General features: G+C 46.1%; 1 protein-coding gene across 3 annotated transcripts in view; it reads right to left on the reverse strand.

Moving 5' to 3' along the window:
* Nucleotides 1–18,845, reverse strand: part of HYCC2 (hyccin PI4KA lipid kinase complex subunit 2) — a 201,059-nt gene that overhangs the window by 74,656 nt on the left and 107,558 nt on the right. For 2 of the 3 annotated variants that reach the window (XM_063932863.1, XM_063932864.1), the window contains exon 4: nt 15,550–15,627. In XM_063932863.1, coding sequence (XP_063788933.1) covers nt 15,550–15,600 — 51 coding nt within the window. In that variant the 5' untranslated portion in view covers nt 15,601–15,627. Of the gene's footprint in view, nt 1–13,682; nt 13,808–15,549; nt 15,632–18,845 lie in introns of those variants that run through there. The other variant, XM_063932865.1, reaches the window with a different exon arrangement.

An 18,845-nucleotide genomic window follows, 5' to 3' on the forward strand; every position in this document is an offset into this window, starting at 1 on the left:
GACGAGGCGGTCTCGGGCTGCGGGAACGGCACCTGCGCTGGCGCCTGCTGCACTGATTGTTACCCGACTTCCAAGCTCTATGAGTCCACACCTCCAAGTGCCGTCTGCAGACACCACAGTCGCGGCTTCTCTCCTCCCAATCTCCGCCTGTCCAGGGACAGCAACGCCGGATGGTAGAGTAGTTAAGGGTACAAAGAAAGCTGGTACAGGGGTCCAATATTCTGCTTCTGACGCGTTTCGCTCCTCTTACGGGGGCTTTATCTAAGAATGATTTTATTGACCAGTCGATTAGTTCATCTGTAAAATATATATATATATTGTCGAAGTCAGAAAAATGTCTCTATGCACGTTGCCATATTTGCACCGCACACTGGTCCGTGCTGCGCATGCGTGCGCTCTCCCGTGGAGGCGCATACCCGCAATAGCGTGCACTCGCAGGCGCGGTATGCGTATTTACGGTAGAGTTTATATAGTCGTAGCGTGCGACTCATTCGTTACATATTTTCACAATTAATGTAGTTTATAGATCATGGTCCCTTTGATTCTGAAAGTTTGGTTAAAATACAATGTCCCAGAGCTGAGGAATCCCTCTTTATATCGTACGAAGGGTCTAACAGGAATCATACAGCAGTGTTTGGTACCCATCGGAAGAGTATTTAATTAGTAATATTCCGGTGTTGGTTTGGAGCGTATTAATCGCTCGTGCGAATAGTTATGGACATAAGAAGTTTATGTCCATTTCTATTATTTACACATACTCAGGTATGCGGCGGGAAACCCAGTTTCCCACCCACCTGAGCTGTTGGAAATCGTCACAGCCCACCTGTATGAATCACCCTATGACCTTTTGTTATGATGCAGGGCCGAATTCCTTCGGCCAATGGACAATGGGATTGTAGGACCAGGAGATTGCATTGTGTGTGGGGCATAAATAGGCAGGCCGACCACATCCAGCTCTCACTCTCTCATCAACGGTTATCTGCTGATAGCCGGGAGCTGGATATCGAGGCGCAGGCGATCATACCCTTTGTGCGTAAGTTTCTCTCCGTAATCATTGTCTTTCTGTGAGCCAATTTCTCTCTCTCTCTCTCTATCTCTCTCTCTCCTCTTTTCTCTTATATCTCTCATAGTATTATAGCATTGTATTGTATTGCATTTAGGTCAGAGTAGTATTGTCTTTTTGTATTTATTGTTTAATTCTGTGGTTAGGAAGTCTCTGTTATATTGTAGTGTATCATTTGTACTGTTATCCCCTTTTACAAGTATATTAGATATAATACAGTTAATAGGCTTTGGAACCTAAACCAGCATCTGTGTATTTCCTATAGTGTTAAGTGTTCACTTGAGCGTCGGTGACGCTCAAGCAGCTTTGTAGTTAGTCAGGTTACACAAGGTTGCACTTACACCCTGTACTCACATTAAGGTATTCTTTGTATTTCTTTGGTATAAGGTTTAAACATTAAGGTATAGCGTTGTGAGCGTCTGCGCCGCTGGTGACCTCCTCGTGGTCTCGAGCGTAAGCTACGCCATAGCGAATCATTACTCTAGTCATAGCCAATAACGTGTCCTGTGATCCCTGGGCCGTGAGCGAACGTGACGCTTGAGCGTCTCGCCTACGGCTGAGCGATCGTTACGCAACTAGCGTACCATTACGGTACTTCTTAAGTAAACAGCGTACAGTGTTCTTAGCTTCATAAAGGGTTGTTTATACGACAAAGGAATTTAGCATTGTCAATTGGGGACTCGTCCTATCCTTCTCATATCTGCACTAGGTAGATCAGCAGACATTATCCCTCCAGCAAAGGGTGGGAGGTTGTCTCACAGTGCTGACGGGATAAGCGTCTGCTTCGCTTAGATAAAGAGTGCTGAAGGAATCCGGGAACCGGAAGTAAGAACAAAACGCTTGTGTCTTTTAAAACTGTTTATTTTTCTCTTGTCTTGCGTACGCACGCATATATCTGCATTTCTGTTTCATTTTCGTATATCACTATTCCTGTTTGCCAATTTTATAGTTGATAGAAAGTGCTAAAAAGAGATTTGCTGTTATTTCATAGTAGAGGTGATAGTTAAAGTATAGAACAAACACACGGTTTGTCTGAGATACAAGGCAGTCAGTGTGGATTGCGGTAGATGATCAGGGATCATTTACATTGATAAAAATAGAAATTGTGTTACGGTGGATCTTTATATTGCGTACACGTGTCGCTAACAAAGACTAGCGTACGCAATCCAAAGGCAGACGCACGCAGCGTTCATTACGCAACGTAGCGTCCGGTTACGCCCACGTAGCTCAAGCTGTGATAAAGTGAAGTAACGCAAAGGCGATAATTAACGCACAGCGGTAGATAACGCGACGCGGTAAATAACGCAAATCTATTTTTGGAAAAATCTGAAATTTAGTTTAACAGATCCTGCTCCTAATTGGTAACACTTTTGGCCTAAAGACAATTTCTGCGCAGAAATAGATATAGAAACAAAAGTGTACATGTGTTGAGTGAGTGTGTTTTGTATACAAAAGTTTATATAACTTTAAGGTGGAACCAAAAGGAAAGCCGGGTACTCGTCAAGGGACATACGTGTAAGTGACATATACGGTGGCTAGGGAGGCATCCCTGGTTAAATAATATTTGAGCATTAGAGTATAGCGGACCATAAGGTAACAAGACCAGGAGGTCATAAGGTAACAAGACCAGGAGGTCGTAAGGTAAAAGGTCCGCTATAAAAGTCCAGTGGCACAACGCCTGGGGTGTTGGTGCAGAACCCATATAGGCCATACAAGCTCTTGCTGAAGGAATCGCGGCCGGAAACATCGATTCCATTGATCTTTCAGTACATGACAAGTAGTGCTCGTGTACTGAACGATTGGACCGCACGTAATTGTGTGCAGTAGTTAGTAATCTGACCTAATACCATTAGAGTAAAGTGGTCACAAACGCTATTTGTACATTCTGACGTGATTTGTGTAATTTTTTATTTTTGGAAGGGAAGTTCGCTGGTCACTCAGGAACTATCCAACAACCGATACTTGCTGGGGAACGCGCCCCAGTAAATAAAGGTTCACAGGGGCCCTAGGTTGGGTACAGCAGCTCTGGTTACAGTGATTGCAGTACTGGCCAACGTGGGCGAGAAGTAAGTGGGGTACTTGATAAACCACCACCGCCGGCCTGCCCAAGGACATCTTGGTTTGTTTGTAAGGGTTCGCTGAAAACCTTGAGATAAAGATCCAAGGAGGAATAAGCAACGCCTGCAGATTATGGGGGCCATTTGTTCAGGTAGGGGGCGATCAACCTCGGTTCGGGTTGATTCAGAGAACCGACCAGTTGGGTCGGCACGATATGTAATGTGTGAAAAATACGGTAGTCACACAGAGGTTTTATGTGATGAATGGGAGAGAATGACTGTACAAGACAGGGACAAATTCCCAAGAATAGGTAGCTTCAGTCCAGTAGTGTTACAAAATTTAAGGAGGAGGATAAGTCTCATTGAACCAACGAAGAGACAAAATAAACATTATGAATATTTACAGTTATGGCAACAGGAAAGTGAATTACAAAAAGAGTCTATTGACTTTTCTGACTCTTATCTTGAGAGGAGAGACAGTGGCATCAGGAGAGGGGTTGATTGCGGAGAGAAAGACACAAGGGTGAACAATAAAAACGCTCTTAGCAACTGTAATATAGATTATAAGAATAAGTGTAATAAATGTAACAATGATTATTGTAATACTGTTGAATGTACAACTATTAACCTGTGCAAGCTGCACCCCATGTCAAACCTCCCTCAGGAATACAAACAAGAAAGTGAGCCCAGAACGATGTCGGCACCTCTTCCAGAAGCCATCCTACAAGACATCCAGGTGGACACGACCAAATTGGTAAAGGCAATAATCAAACCCCCTAACGGAGGGTCAGGTGAGGTCGTGTCCACAGGTACGTACAATGTTTTATGTCACGCACAAACAAATGTACCCCATATTATAAGACCAAAACAAGGTGATGTAATTGAGTTTAGTCCTGTCAGGGTGATCACAGTCCCCAATGGGAAGACTGACGATCAGGGAACCATTCCCGTCAAGGACAGTGCAATGCGCCATCCCTGGTCCCGGACAGAATTGAGATCAATCATGTCTGATTACCCAGATCCTAGGAAAGATCTAACTGTATGATCAAAGATTCACAGAAGGTATATCAACTCCCTAGACAACGACATAATCATGGTATCCAAGGAATCAGGTAGGTACAGGGAAAGCGGTTGATGGTGATGAGCATCCAAGCGTTTGAGGAGGCATCAAATCAACCAAAACCCCAGGCCATTGGCACATGGAGGAACTTAAGGATTTGTGATCTGTGCAAAAGAGAAGGGCATTGTGCTAGCAACTGTAATAACCCACATAAAGTTAGACCCCCTAGACCAAGAAATGAGCAAAATTACAATACACACCATTATAATCAAGGATCACATAGGCAGGAAAGGTGATTATTAGGAATGGAGGCAAGCCTGAAGTAACGGTTAATGAAGTGGGAGGTCATTCACTAAAGACACAGGAATGACCAGGTGAAAAGTTGTAAATGTATTTGTGAAAAATGTTTTTCTCTCCCTCTCTCTATCCCCATCTCTGACTAGTAGTGGTAAGAATTCACACATTGCATACCCACTTGGTCCTTGCAGAAGTCTACCAAACCCCAGCATGACCTCCGCCACAATGTATTTCTGGCCAGATACAGACAGTGGAGTAATGCAGGTGCTGGTGGGGAGGGACTGCTCAAGGAGACCAGTAGACACATAGATATGACAGCCTAATAAGTCTGACAATGTTTTTCTAATGCTAACAATGTTTTCTTACAATGTTTAAAAATGCTTTGTTTCTCTTTTCTTATTGATGGTTATTGTCGAGTTATGTAATGTATATATGCACATGAATTGTTCTCTATCTCTTTTGTTTTTTTTATTTTCTCTCTCTTCTCACTCATGTTTCCATGGTTTAAAGATGCTATGTCACCCCTCAGTTGGACCAATGGTAATGCCAGATTTTTGCTCCTTACAGAAAGATCGTCGGTTAGGAAGGAATATTGCATCACCAGAATGATCGTTTTTGAAGACTGAGAGACAACACCTTTGAGAGGACAGCAGAACAAGAAGAACAACAAGACGAGAGAACTTATTATCGTAACGAGTTCTCTCCCCCTCAAACTGATTTTCTTATACCCCATTTACAAATTTCTTCTTTTCTCCTCCTGTAAGATGGACTTGCCCCAAGAGACTGTGATATGGATTTTTCCCGTTAACCATGATGTTGACCAGAGCAGTCTGTTTCGGTGAGAGTACCAGTGAGATCCAGAAAGGTCCTGATGACTGAGACGGAGGTGTAAATTTCCAATAGCAACCCAATCACCAAGCAAAGGCGAGTACCGGGCACGATCTAACAACCATGTTATTTGTAAACAACTGTGAAGGAATGTTAGTTCAAAAAGAAAGTTGTATCTGTAGGCTCTGTAACAAAGAAATGCCAATCCAGTTTTAATATCCATATGGACCGGCATCCATTGAATGACTATCACTCTCTAGTGGGTAACGTGTTAAACCAAACAGATTGTTGGGTATGCTCTCAAGTACCTCAGGGTCACAGCAAATCAGGGCTAGTACCATTTCCTTTAACGTTAGGGGAGGTACTTGAGCTAAGTGGTGGGAGACCGGTGGACCGGAGGTTTAATATCTCCAGCCCTCCTAGTTTGAAGCTCCACCAATACCATGTGGATAGGTCCCTCATATGTTTTAACATCTCCAATCCCAGAAAACCGGGAAATTGGGAAGTGTCATGGAGCAACCTTACCATGACCTTTTCACACAGAGCAGATAGAATGCCTACAGATACAGAGCTGGTACGCCACATAGCCAGTAGAGGAAAATCTTTCCGGTATCGATATACCTTAGGAAGTAGGATTACTAGAGTTGGAGAGGTATCACCAGGATACTGTGCACATATCGTACAAACCGATACGTGCATTAGGCAGATGGAAGAATTAGGGTCAGGAGATTTCACCTGGAAGGTTTGTAACATGGTCATGTCCTTCTCCGTCCCATATGTTCTCCCCGATGATGCATATTTCATATGCGGGAGAAAGGCGTACAAGTGGCTTGCCCCAAACTCTGAAGGATTGTGTTATATTGGAAAAGTATTGCCTGAAGTGATGACTGTTACACATGACAAAATGAAGGACATACACCGTGGTGCCCAAGCTCCTTATACTCACACTCATTACGAGCACCGAGTTAAAAGACAACTGTCAGAAAGGTTAGAGCATCCGGCCTCCGATCTTATCCATGAATCCACCGGGATTCAGGTTCTGGTAGCGTTAGATTTCACTCGTACCGCTCGAGGAGTGATGAATTATAGATACATTTCCGCACTCGCCAATTTGTTAGATAATATCACTGAAATGTATGATGACACGTTTAGATACACTGGAAGAGAACTTCAAGCTTATAAAACAGAACTAGTTCAGCATAGGATGGTTCTTAATTATCTTACAGCAGTAACAGGCGGATATTGTGTTACATTAGCAACACAGTACGGCATAAAGTGTTGCACGTATATCACAAATAGCACCGAGGATCCGGTAGAGGTCATAGACCAAAAGATGGACGATATTCTCCAACTAAAGTGGGAATTTCGTCGAAAACACAATCTCACCCTTGCTGCTGTAGGTAATGAGCTGACTGGTTGGGTGTCATGGTTGAACCCGCGAAATTGGTTCTCCGGTTTAGGAGACTGGGCTCAAGGAGTCATAATGGATGTTGGAAAGTTTCTACTATGCATCTTGGGTGTCGTTATATCGATTGGATTGATATTTAGATGCGGGCAGGCTTTAATGAGGTGCAAACAAAGTACAAAAGTGATGAGCTTGAGGAGTGAGGAAACCGTAATTAACCTGGATTTGATTTATGACCCAATGATAGAAACCAGGATGTGATGAAAATGCGATTATACGGCCCGTTTCTTTCACCTGTTTTTCTGCTTTTTCTCCAAGATACAAAGACCCCCTTGGACGAGGAAGCTGACGAGACGAGATGTATACAGACAACGGATTGACCAAAGAAGAAGATTTGACAACTTTAAATATGGACACTTGATGAACTTTGCCATGGATCCCCAGTTTCCCTAGTACTTTTAAACTCACGCTAGCCCAACATTTTTTGTAAATCTGATGGCACTGACAAAGCTTGTTGCTCATGCCTAAGGAGCAAAACAGCGCAAAGAAGACGACTCTCAACAGATACCGAACACAACTTCAACAACAGATGTACATTTCCCTGACATAGAATATCATTGCATTTTTCGTAAGTGTTCTTTATCTTCATCTCTACAACCCTCAGGTAACGACACACATAGACGATAGGGAATACAGGCACAGATATCAGCAACCACATACCTCCCCCATTCATGTATCATCAACTAAAATGTGCTCCCCATTTTGTTCAAAATCCGAAAAGAGCTCGGTAAAGTTTGACAGCCCATCCACAGACCTGTACCACAGGATAAGAAGGAATTCAAATGTATACTTCGCAATACCTCGAAGCTTGATTTACCACACGTACGGCACGATGATACATGACCCTCCAAACATGGACTCATACACACATGCTTCTACTCTCTCACTAGGTCATACCCTTTTCACACCTACTCCTCTCTTCTTCCTTACCCCACCATGGAAATCAATTAACCCCTGACTTACATTTTTCTCCTTAAACGTTTTGTGGCAGTTATTATTGACTGCCAAAGGGTGGACTGTCGAAGTCAGAAAAATGTCTCTATGCACGTTGCCATATTTGCACCGCACACTGGTCCGTGCTGCGCATGCGTGCGCTCTCCCGTGGAGGCGCATACCCGCAATAGCGTGCACTCGCAGGCGCGGTATGCGTATTTACGGTAGAGTTTATATAGTCGTAGCGTGCGACTCATTCGTTACATATTTTCACAATTAATGTAGTTTATAGATCATGGTCCCTTTGATAGATTCTGAAAGTTTGGTTAAAATACAATGTCCCAGAGCTGAGGAATCCCTCTTTATATCGTACGAAGGGTCTAACAGGAATCATACAGCAGTGTTTGGTACCCATCGGAAGAGTATTTAATTAGTAATATTCCGGTGTTGGTTTGGAGCGTATTAATCGCTCGTGCGAATAGTTATGGACATAAGAAGTTTATGTCCATTTCTATTATTTACACATACTCAGGTATGCGGCGGGAAACCCAGTTTCCCACCCACCTGAGCTGTTGGAAATCGTCACAGCCCACCTGTATGAATCACCCTATGACCTTTTGTTATGATGCAGGGCCGAATTCCTTCGGCCAATGGACAATGGGATTGTAGGACCAGGAGATTGCATTGTGTGTGGGGCATAAATAGGCAGGCCGACCACATCCAGCTCTCACTCTCTCATCAACGGTTATCTGCTGATAGCCGGGAGCTGGATATCGAGGCGCAGGCGATCATACCCTTTGTGCGTAAGTTTCTCTCCGTAATCATTGTCTTTCTGTGAGCCAATTTCTCTCTCTCTCTCTCTATCTCTCTCTCTCCTCTTTTCTCTTATATCTCTCATAGTATTATAGCATTGTATTGTATTGCATTTAGGTCAGAGTAGTATTGTCTTTTTGTATTTATTGTTTAATTCTGTGGTTAGGAAGTCTCTGTTATATTGTAGTGTATCATTTGTACTGTTATCCCCTTTTACAAGTATATTAGATATAATACAGTTAATAGGCTTTGGAACCTAAACCAGCATCTGTGTATTTCCTATAGTGTTAAGTGTTCACTTGAGCGTCGGTGACGCTCAAGCAGCTTTGTAGTTAGTCAGGTTACACAAGGTTGCACTTACACCCTGTACTCACATTAAGGTATTCTTTGTATTTCTTTGGTATAAGGTTTAAACATTAAGGTATAGCGTTGTGAGCGTCTGCGCCGCTGGTGACCTCCTCGTGGTCTCGAGCGTAAGCTACGCCATAGCGAATCATTACTCTAGTCATAGCCAATAACGTGTCCTGTGATCCCTGGGCCGTGAGCGAACGTGACGCTTGAGCGTCTCGCCTACGGCTGAGCGATCGTTACGCAACTAGCGTACCATTACGGTACTTCTTAAGTAAACAGCGTACAGTGTTCTTAGCTTCATAAAGGGTTGTTTATACGACAAAGGAATTTAGCATTGTCAATATATATATATATATCTCTTTTTTATGTATTAAAATATATAGAATTTATGGAATTACAAGTCTGTTTTTATTGAACTTTGAGCCATACCATATCATGTATAGCACAAGAGGGGATTTGTTCAGTGTTATGAGGTCCTCAGCCAGTGTATCAAACTTGTAGAACTTAGCAAAAGTGTTTGAACCTGACCACGTAGCTGCTCCGCAAAGTTGAAGTGTCGAAACCCCTCGGGCAGCCGCCCAAGATGAGCCCACCTTCCTGGTAGAGTAGGCCTTTACTGACTTCGGCAACGGTAGCCCAGCCGAAGAATGAGCTTGCTGAATCGTATTACAAATCCAGCGTGCAATAGTTTGCTTAGAAGCAGGATTTCCAATCTTGTTGGAAGCATACAGGACAAACAGAGTCTCTGTCTTTCTAGTAAGAGCCATTCTAGCGACATACATTTTCAAAGCTCTTACAACGTCAAGAGATTTTGGGACTGCCACAGCATCCGTAGCAACAGGTACCACAATAGGTTTATGTGAAACGAAGAAACCACCTTCGGCAGAAATTGTTGACAAGTCCTCAATTCCGCTCTATCCGAATGAAAGATCAAATATGGGCTCTTGTGAGACAAGGCCGCCAACTGGGACACTCGTCTGGCAGATGCCAGAGCCAAAAGCATGACCACTTTCCAAGTGAGAAACTTTAACTCAACCTTACGCAAAGGCTCAAACCAGTGAGACATAAGAAACCGCAACACCACTGCAAGATCCCACGGTGTCATAGGTGGCACAAATGGAGGATGGGTATGCAGCACTCCCTTGACTAAAGTCTGAACCTCAGGAAGGACGGACAATTCCTTTTGAAAGAAAATAGATAAAGCCGAAATCTGCACTTTGATGGAACCCAATTTCAGGCCCGCATTTACGCCTGCCTGCAAACAATGGAGGAACCGACCCAAGTGAAACTTCTCCGCAGGAGCTGCTTTGGTTTCACACCACGATAGAAATTTTCTCCAAATACGGTGATAATGTTTCGCCGTGACCTCCTTCCTAGCCTTAAGGAGAGTGGGGATGACTTCCCTGGGAATACCCTTCCGAGCTAAAATCTGGCGTTCAACTACCACGCCGTCAAACAAAGCCGCAGTAAGTCCGGAAATAGGCAGGGCCCCTGCAGTAACAGGTCCTCTCTTACAGGAAGCGGCCAGGGATCTTCCACTAGTAATTCCTGAAGATCCGGATACCAGGCCCTCCGCGGCCAATCTGGAACGACGAGTACTGCCTGAATCCTTGTTCGTCTTATGATCCTCAGCACCTTTGGAATGAGAGGAAGCGGAGGGAACACATACACCGACTGAAACACCCACGGAGTTAACTAGGGCGTCTACTGCACAGGCTTGGTGGTCCCTTGATCTGGAACAATACCTCGGAAGCTTCTTGTTGAGGCGAGACGTCATCATGTCTATCTGAGGAATTCCCCAACGCCTTGTCACTTCTGCAAATACCTCTTAATGAAGAGCCCACTCTCCCGGATGGAGATCGTGTCTGCTGAGGAAGTCTGCTTCCCAGTTGTCCACGCCCGGGTGGAAAACTGCTGACAGAGCGCTCACATGCTGTTCCGCCCAGCGGAGAATTCTTGTGGCTTCCGCCATTGCCGCCCTGCTCCTTGTTCCGCCTTGGGGGTTTACGTACACCACCGCTGTGATGTTGTCCGGCCGGATCAGGACAGGGAGACCCTGAAGAAGGTTCTTCGCTTGCAGGAGGCCGTTGTAAATGGCTCTTAACTCAAGAACATTTATGTGGAGAGAAGATTCCTGGCTTGACCACTTTCCCTGGAAACTTCTTCCCTGCGCGACTGCGCCCCAGCCTCGGAGACTTGCATCTGTGGTCAGCAGGACCCAGTCCTGGATTCCGAAACGGCGTCCCTCTAGAAGGTGAGAGCTTTGCAGCCACCACAGGAGAGAGATCCTGGCCCTGGAAGATAGACTTATTTTCCGGTGCATGTGCAGGTGAGACCCGGACCATTTGTCCAGCAGGTCCCACTGAAACACCCTGGCATGAAACCTGCCAAACGGAATGGCCTCGTAAGCCGCCACCATCTTCCCTAGCACTCGAGTGCATTGATGAATCGACACTCGTCGATCTCAACAGCTCCTTGACCATGGTCTGTATTTCCTCCGGAAGAAACACTCTCTGAAGCTTCGTGTCTAGGATCATGCCCAGGAAGGGCAGCCGAGTCGTCGGAATTAACTGAGACTTTGGCAAATTTAAAATCCAACCGTGATGTTGCAGAACTATCAGGGAGAGTTCCACATTCTTTAACAATTGTTCCTTTGACCTCACCTTTATCAGGAGATCGTCCAAGTACGGGATAATTGTGACCCCTCGCTTGCGAAGGAGCACCATCATTTCTGCCATAACCTTGGTGAAAACCCTCGGGGCCGTGGAAAGCCCAAATGGCAACGTCTGAAATTAGTAATGACAATCCTGCACCGCAAATCTCAGGAAGCGTTGATGCGGAGGATAAATCGGGACGTGTAAGTAGGCATCCTTTATGTCGACTGACGCCATAAAATCCCCCCCCTACAGCAGGTCTGAGCAATGCACCAGTATTCACGAAGATGGCCTTCAAAGACGTCTCCAGCTTACGAACCGCCGGATCCCTGAGAGCAGCCATGTCAGGGGACGGAAGCGCCACCTTCTTGGACAAACGGGAGAGAGCCTTGTCGACATTCGGAGACGACTCCCATTTCTCCCTGTCATCAGAGAGGAAAGGATACGCCATAAAAATTCTCTTGGGAATCTGCCACCTCTTGTCTGGCGACTCCCAAGCTTTTTCACAAAGAGCGTTCATTTCATGAGAGGGGGGAAACTTCACCTCAGGTTTTTTCCCTTTAAATAGGCAAATCCTTGTCTCCTGAACAGTAGGTTTGTCAGAGATACGCAAAACATCTTTAATAGCCACAATCGTGTACTGAATACTCTTAACTACCCTTGGGTGTAAAGTAGCCTCATTAAAATCGACATCGGAATCAGAGTCCGTGTCGGCATCCGTATCTACCATCTGGGTAAATGAGCGTTTTTGTGACCCTGAGGGGGTCTGCACCTGAGTCAAAGCATCCTCCATGGATTTTCTCCACGTCAGTGTCTGAGAATCAGATTTATCAAGCCTCTTAGACAACAAAGCCACATTAGTATTAAGTGTACTCAAAATAGCAACCCAATCAGCAGTCGGCTGTGCTGACAGAGCCATGTTCAGCTCCTTTTCTGCGCCCCCAGTAACTTTCTCCGGAGAGGAACACTCAGCCTCAGACATGCCGACATGAAGTACCGACACCCAACACACACACTGGCCAAATAAAGGGGACAGCCTACAGGGAAGCCCGGAGAGAGAAACACAGAGGGAGTATGCCAGCTCACACCCAGGCGCCCATATACTACACCACTATAATATATGTCAGTAGTGCTGTTAATAACAATAAAAGCACTAAAAATATTTGTGCCCCCTCCCCCGTTTTTGCTCCCTGTTACTTGCGAGGAGCCTGGAGGTCCGCGCCAGCGTTCTCTGCAGCAGCTGTGGAGAGAAGACAATGGCGCTGGTGAGCTGTGCGGCTAAGCCCCGCCCCTTCCCGGCGTGCTTCAGTCCCGCTCAAATTCTTTACACTGGCGGGGGTCTGATATACGGTGCCCGGGCACCGAATATGGGTTTCACCAGTTGTAAAAACCTCAGTAACTGCTGCCCAGGGCGCGTCCCCCCCCCCCTGCACCCTGTGAGTGCCGTTGGTGGATGTGTGTGGGAGCATGGAGCGCAGTCACTGAAGTCTTCGGATCTTCTAATACTCACCCGGCTTCTATCTTCTGGCTTCTGTGAGGGGGGTGACGGCGCGGCTCCGGGAACAAGCAGCTAGGCGAACCAAGTGATCGAACCCTCTGGAGCTAATGGTGTCCAGTAGCCTAAGAAGCAGAGCCATTAACTAAGAAGAAGTAGGTCTGACTTCTCTCCCCTCAGTCCCACGATGCAGGGAGCCTGTAGCCAGCAGGTCTCCCTGAAAATAAAAAACCTACCATAAGTCTTTTCCAGAGAAACTCAGGAGAGCTCTCCTAGTGTGTGTCCAGTCACTCCTGGGCACAAAGTCTAACTGAGGTCTGGGGGAGGGGCATAGAGGGAGGAGCCAGTTCACACCCAGTCAAAGTCTTTTTAGTGTGCCCAAGCTCATGCGGATCCCGTCTATACCCCATGGTCCTTTTGGAGTCCCCAGCATCCTCTAGGACGCAAGAGAAAACGGCAATACTAAACAAAAATAAAACAAGCCGCTGCTTAGTAAATATACCCCATGGTGTCTGACGATCCAAACCTCAACTGTAGCGCCAACTCCAGAAGGGTTCTATCTCTGCTCAGTGCCACAGGAGGATCTCTTGTTCCACCAGTGGACATCCTCCGCTGCAAATTCATCTTATCTTAGAGCACTGCCTTTCACATGCCAAACCAACATACTTCACTTCTCTAATATCCACCATGTCATCTAATGCCCGATGCCTCTTTGCCACCTTCATCTTGCTTGTCTGCTCCACCTGCACCTTCTCCACTTCCTTCCTCTTAGTCCATGATTTTGCTGCTTACTTCAAAGACAAAATGGACACTAGTTGACAAAACAGGCCTCATCGGTCATGCCAACTCCCACACAGCCTGCCCACCCGCCCACCCACTCCTACAATCTCCAATCCACCTTAGGTTTCTTCCCTGCAGTAACCAAGGACTAAGGGGTTGCTGTGTGGTAGGGATCCAAGCTTTCAGAAGCATCTCTATCTATCTGCACATTTAAAGAGGCAATAATTTAAATGGCAAAACCTGCACTGCTTTGATATTTTAAATTTTTCTGCTTTAAATCTGCAGTCAAGCTCACCGGAACTGCGCTGCTTGTGAAAACCCAGACCCCATTACATAACCCCCTAAGAGTGTATAGACATCTTATCTTACAGGCTGACCTCCTAGAGCCTAATTCCCCAAAACTCACTGCCCCCCTCCCCACCTTCTGCTTGCCCACTACTTATGCACTCCTCTTTATTACTTTCGTCCAGGGCACACTTCCATCCTCCACTAAACACACGCTCATCTTGACAATCCTAAATAAATTATCTCTCGATCCAGCCTCTCTCTCCCCAAGCGCTGCACTATTTATCTCTTCCCCTTTGCCACCACTTGAGCGATAGGTGTACAACAACCTACCTCGCTGCTCTGTGATCAGTCCCTACAGGACTCTCTGCAATCAGGCTTTTGTTCCCAACGTTCCATTGAAACTGCACTCTCAGAAGTAATCAATGATCTACTTACAGCAAAGTCCATGGGTTACTTCTACTGACCTTCCTGGATCCAGGAGGACCTACTGATCCTCCTGGACCTCACTGCTACTTTCAGAACAGTTTATAACCCTCCTCTCCCGCAGACCCTTCACACCATGATAGTTATTTTAAGGTTACCTTCCTACCTCTCAAATCGCTGCTATAGCATCTACCTCCGGCAACTCCTACACTCCCGCGAATTGTTGGGGTTCCACAAGGCTCTGTTGTCAGCCTTCAGCGTGTCTCACAGAACAACGCCTCCTGGGGAACGGAATCACCTCCCGTGCCAACAACAAAAGCTACCTCTCCCCTTGAGTACTATATCATGTGACCAAGTGTCTCTCTTCTGTCAACATTCTCAGAATGTCGACAGGTGAAATGTCATCATTATCAATGTCAACTGTAAGGTAAGGCTTCGGTGGAGGGGGAGATAAGGGTTAGGCTCTAGAAGAAGGAACCCGGAAGACGCAGCTGGAACGGGCAAAGGTGCCGCTGGGCCACCAGGGATGATATGTCGGCATTCTTACATGTCTACACATATCAGCATGTCCAACGTCTACATTATGACCATGTCACCATGAAGAATGACGACATACGGCACCGTACACATTCTATAGGGTGTGAGTTTGTGAGAAGCACCCTCTTACCTATCTGTCTGTCTGTCTGTGGGGCTATTATGTAGCGTAGGTCCACCTGAGCAGAGCCACCTTGATGTAGCTGGTGGCTTACAATTTATCTACAATTAAGCTGGGTACACACTTAATGATGTGTGTACCCCTGCCCCAGGACTTCACACACTGAACGATATATCGGGCAAAATATCGCTCATGGTCACATTCACCTGTAACCCCCTTCGACAGCCGGGCCACTGGGCAAAAGACCCGTGGGAGAGAGCAGTAGTGGGTACACGCCAGACAATGTGCCAGACACGCCAGTCCGATCCGCCTTACAATAAAATTAAAACATTTCCAGGTACGACAGAACAAAAAGATGACGAACACAACAAAATATTCTGCAATCACCTTGTATTCCGAGAGCCATTCTTCCACTACCCCACGTTCAGATCCCAGCATCTTCTTGCCACGTCCACTGTTCTGTCACTGCGAAAGGACAAAATATTTGGTTACTTCCCAGTAACACCTGGGGCCCACAGGAAATAGCAACTTCGGCTGTAATTCTCTCTAATGCAAGTCACCGGCTGAAATATTTAACAACATAAAAGTGCGGTACTTTTACCAACCACAGAGCCATCTGTTTTCTTCCTGGCAGAAACTAAAGTGACCTTACAGGGATGGGTGCTGGCGGGCTGCCATGCTTTATGTACTGTGACATGATGGCCCTGGGGAAAGTATTGTTATCATCTGGCAATCATCAAGTATTTTCACTAAATTATTTAAAAAGTTCAAAGCTGGATGCAGGTAAAATCCAAGGTAACGACAGTGTCACGAGTTACTTCTAAGCTCACTAAAGGTGTAAAAATAGCAGATAAAAATGAAAACCAAGAAATAGCGGTTATGCAGAAAGTGCAGACTCACCCTATAGGTGGCACAATGGTTAGCTTGCTGCCTCGCAGTACTGAGGTCTTGGGTTTGATTCCCATAAAGGCCCTATCTGTGTGGAGTTTGTACGTTCCCCACTTGTTAGCATGGATTTCCTACGGTTTCCTTCCATACTCCAAAACATACAATACAGGTACGGTAATTGGTTTTGGATTAAAAAAAAATAGGATTTTAATACCTACCGGTAAATCCTTTTCTCTTAGTCCGTAGAGGATGCTGGGGATGCTTCAAGAACCATGGGGTATAGACGGGATCCGCAGGAGACATGGGCACTTTAAGACTTTAAATGGGTGTGAACTGGCTCCTCCCTCTATGCCCCTCCTCCAGACTCCAGTTATAGGAACTGTACCCAGGGAGACGGACATTTCGAGGAAAAGGATTTATTTAATTTTTAAACTAAGGTGAGATACATACCAGCTCACACCTCAAACACGCCGTACAACATGGCATTCAACAACAACGCATGCAACGGCATGACTAACATCAGCCACAGACTGACTGAACTCAACACAACATGTGTGTAACCATAACCAATAACTGCAGATACAGCCCGCACTGGGACGGGCGCCCAGCATCCTCTACGGACTAAGAGAAAAGGATTTACCGCTAGGTATTAAAATCCTATTTTCTCATACGTCCTAGAGGATGCTGGGGATGCTTCAAGAACCATGGGGTTTATACCAAAGCTCTAGAACGGGCGGGAGAGTGCGGATGACTCTGCAGCACCGATTGACCAAACAAGAGGTCCTCCTCAGCCAGGGTATCAAACTTGTAAAACTTCGCAAAGGTGTTTGATCCCGACCAAGTAGCAGCTCGGCAAAGTTGTAATGCCGAGACCCCCCGGGCAGCCGCCCAGGATGAGCACACCTTTCAGGTAGAATGGGCCTTCACCGATTTCGGTAACGGCAATTCCGTTGTAGAATGAGCCTGCTGAATCGTATTACAGATCCAGCGTGCAATAGTCTGCTTTGAAGGAGGAGCCCCAATCTTGTTGGGAGCCCACAGGACAAACAGAGCCTCTGTTTTCCTAATCTGAGCCGTTCTGGTGACATAGATCTTCAAAGCTCTGACCACATCGAGAGACTTTGACTCCGCCAAGGCGTCAGTAGCCACTGGCACCACAATAGGCTGGTTTACGTGAAACGATGAAACCACTTTTGGCAGAAATTGCTGACAAGTTCTCAACTCCGCTCTATCAGCATGGAAGATTAAATAGGGGCTTTTGCGAGACAAAGCCGCCAATTCAGACACCCGCCTTGCGGATGCCAAGGCCAACAGCATGACTACTTTGCAAGTAAGGAATTTCAATTCAACCTTACGTAAAAGTTCAAACCAATGAGATTGCAGGAATTGCAACACCACATTAAGATCCTATGGTGCCACTGTGGGCACAAAGGGAGGCTGGATGTGCAGCACGCCTTTCCCGAAGGTCTGAACTTCTGGAAGGGAGGCCAATCCTTTCTGAAAGAAAATTGATAAGGCCGAAATTTGTACTTTAATGGAGCCTAATTTTAGGCCCACATCCACACCTGCTTGCAAAAAATGGAGCAAACGCCCCAGCTGAAATTCTTCTGTAGGAGCCTTCTTGGATTCACACCAAGACACATATTTTCTCCAAATACGGTGGTAATGCTTCGCCGTTACTGCTTTTCTAGCCTAAAGTAGTGTGGGAATGACTTCACTGGGAATACCCTTTCTGGCTAGGATTTGGCGTTCAACCGCCATGCCGTCAAACGCAGCCGCGGTAAGTCTTGATACACGCACGGTCCTTGCTGTAATAGGTCCTCTCGTAGAGGAAGAGGCCAGGGATCTTCTATGAGAAATTCTTGAAGATCCGGATACCAGGCCCTCCTTGGCCATTCCGGAACAATGAGTATCGCCTGAACCCTTTTTTTTCTTATGATCTCTATCACCTTTGGAAGTGGAAGTGGAGGGAACACATAGACCGACTGAAACACCCACGGTGTCACCAGGGTGTGCACCGCTATTGCTTGAGGGTCCCTCGACCTGGAACAATATCTCTGAAGTTTCTTGTTGAGGCGAGACGCCATCATGTCTATTTGAGGAATTCCCCAACGACTTGTCACTTCTGCAAAGACCTCTTGATGAAGACCCCACTCTCCTGGATGGAGATCGTGTCTGCTGAGGAAGTCTGCTTCCCAGTTGTCCACTCCTGGAATGAAGACTGCTGACAGAGCGCTTGCATGTTTCTCCGCCCAGCGAAGAACTTTTGTGGCCTCCGCCATCTCTGCTCTGCTCTTTGTTCCGCCCTGGCGGTTTATGTACACCACTGCTGTTCTGTTGTCTGACTGAATCAAGACGGGCAGACTGCGAAGAAGATGTTCCGCTTGCAGAAGGCGGTTGTAAATGGCCCTTAATTCCAGAATGTTTATGTGCAGACAAGATTCCTGGCTTGACCATTTTCCCTGGAAATTTTCCCCCTGTGTAACTGCTCCCCAGCCTCGGAGACTTGCATCTGTGGTCACCAGCATCCAATCCTGGATCCCGAACCTGCGTCCCTCTAGAAGGTGAGAACTGTGTAGCCACCACAGGAGAGAGATTCTGGTCCTGGAAACAGACCGGTATCAAACCTTCCTTTCCTAGGAAAGGTTATTGAGAAAGTCGTTGCAAATCAACTGGAAACCCGCCTGACAACCCATGATATTTATGATCCATTTCAATCAGGATTCAGGAGAAGACATAGCACTGAAACAGCCCTGGTGTGTGTGTTAAATGATCTCCTGATGGCAAAAGACAGA

Source organism: Pseudophryne corroboree, chromosome 7 (genome assembly GCF_028390025.1).
Source record: "Pseudophryne corroboree isolate aPseCor3 chromosome 7, aPseCor3.hap2, whole genome shotgun sequence".
NCBI classification, from domain to species: domain Eukaryota; kingdom Metazoa; phylum Chordata; class Amphibia; order Anura; family Myobatrachidae; genus Pseudophryne; species Pseudophryne corroboree.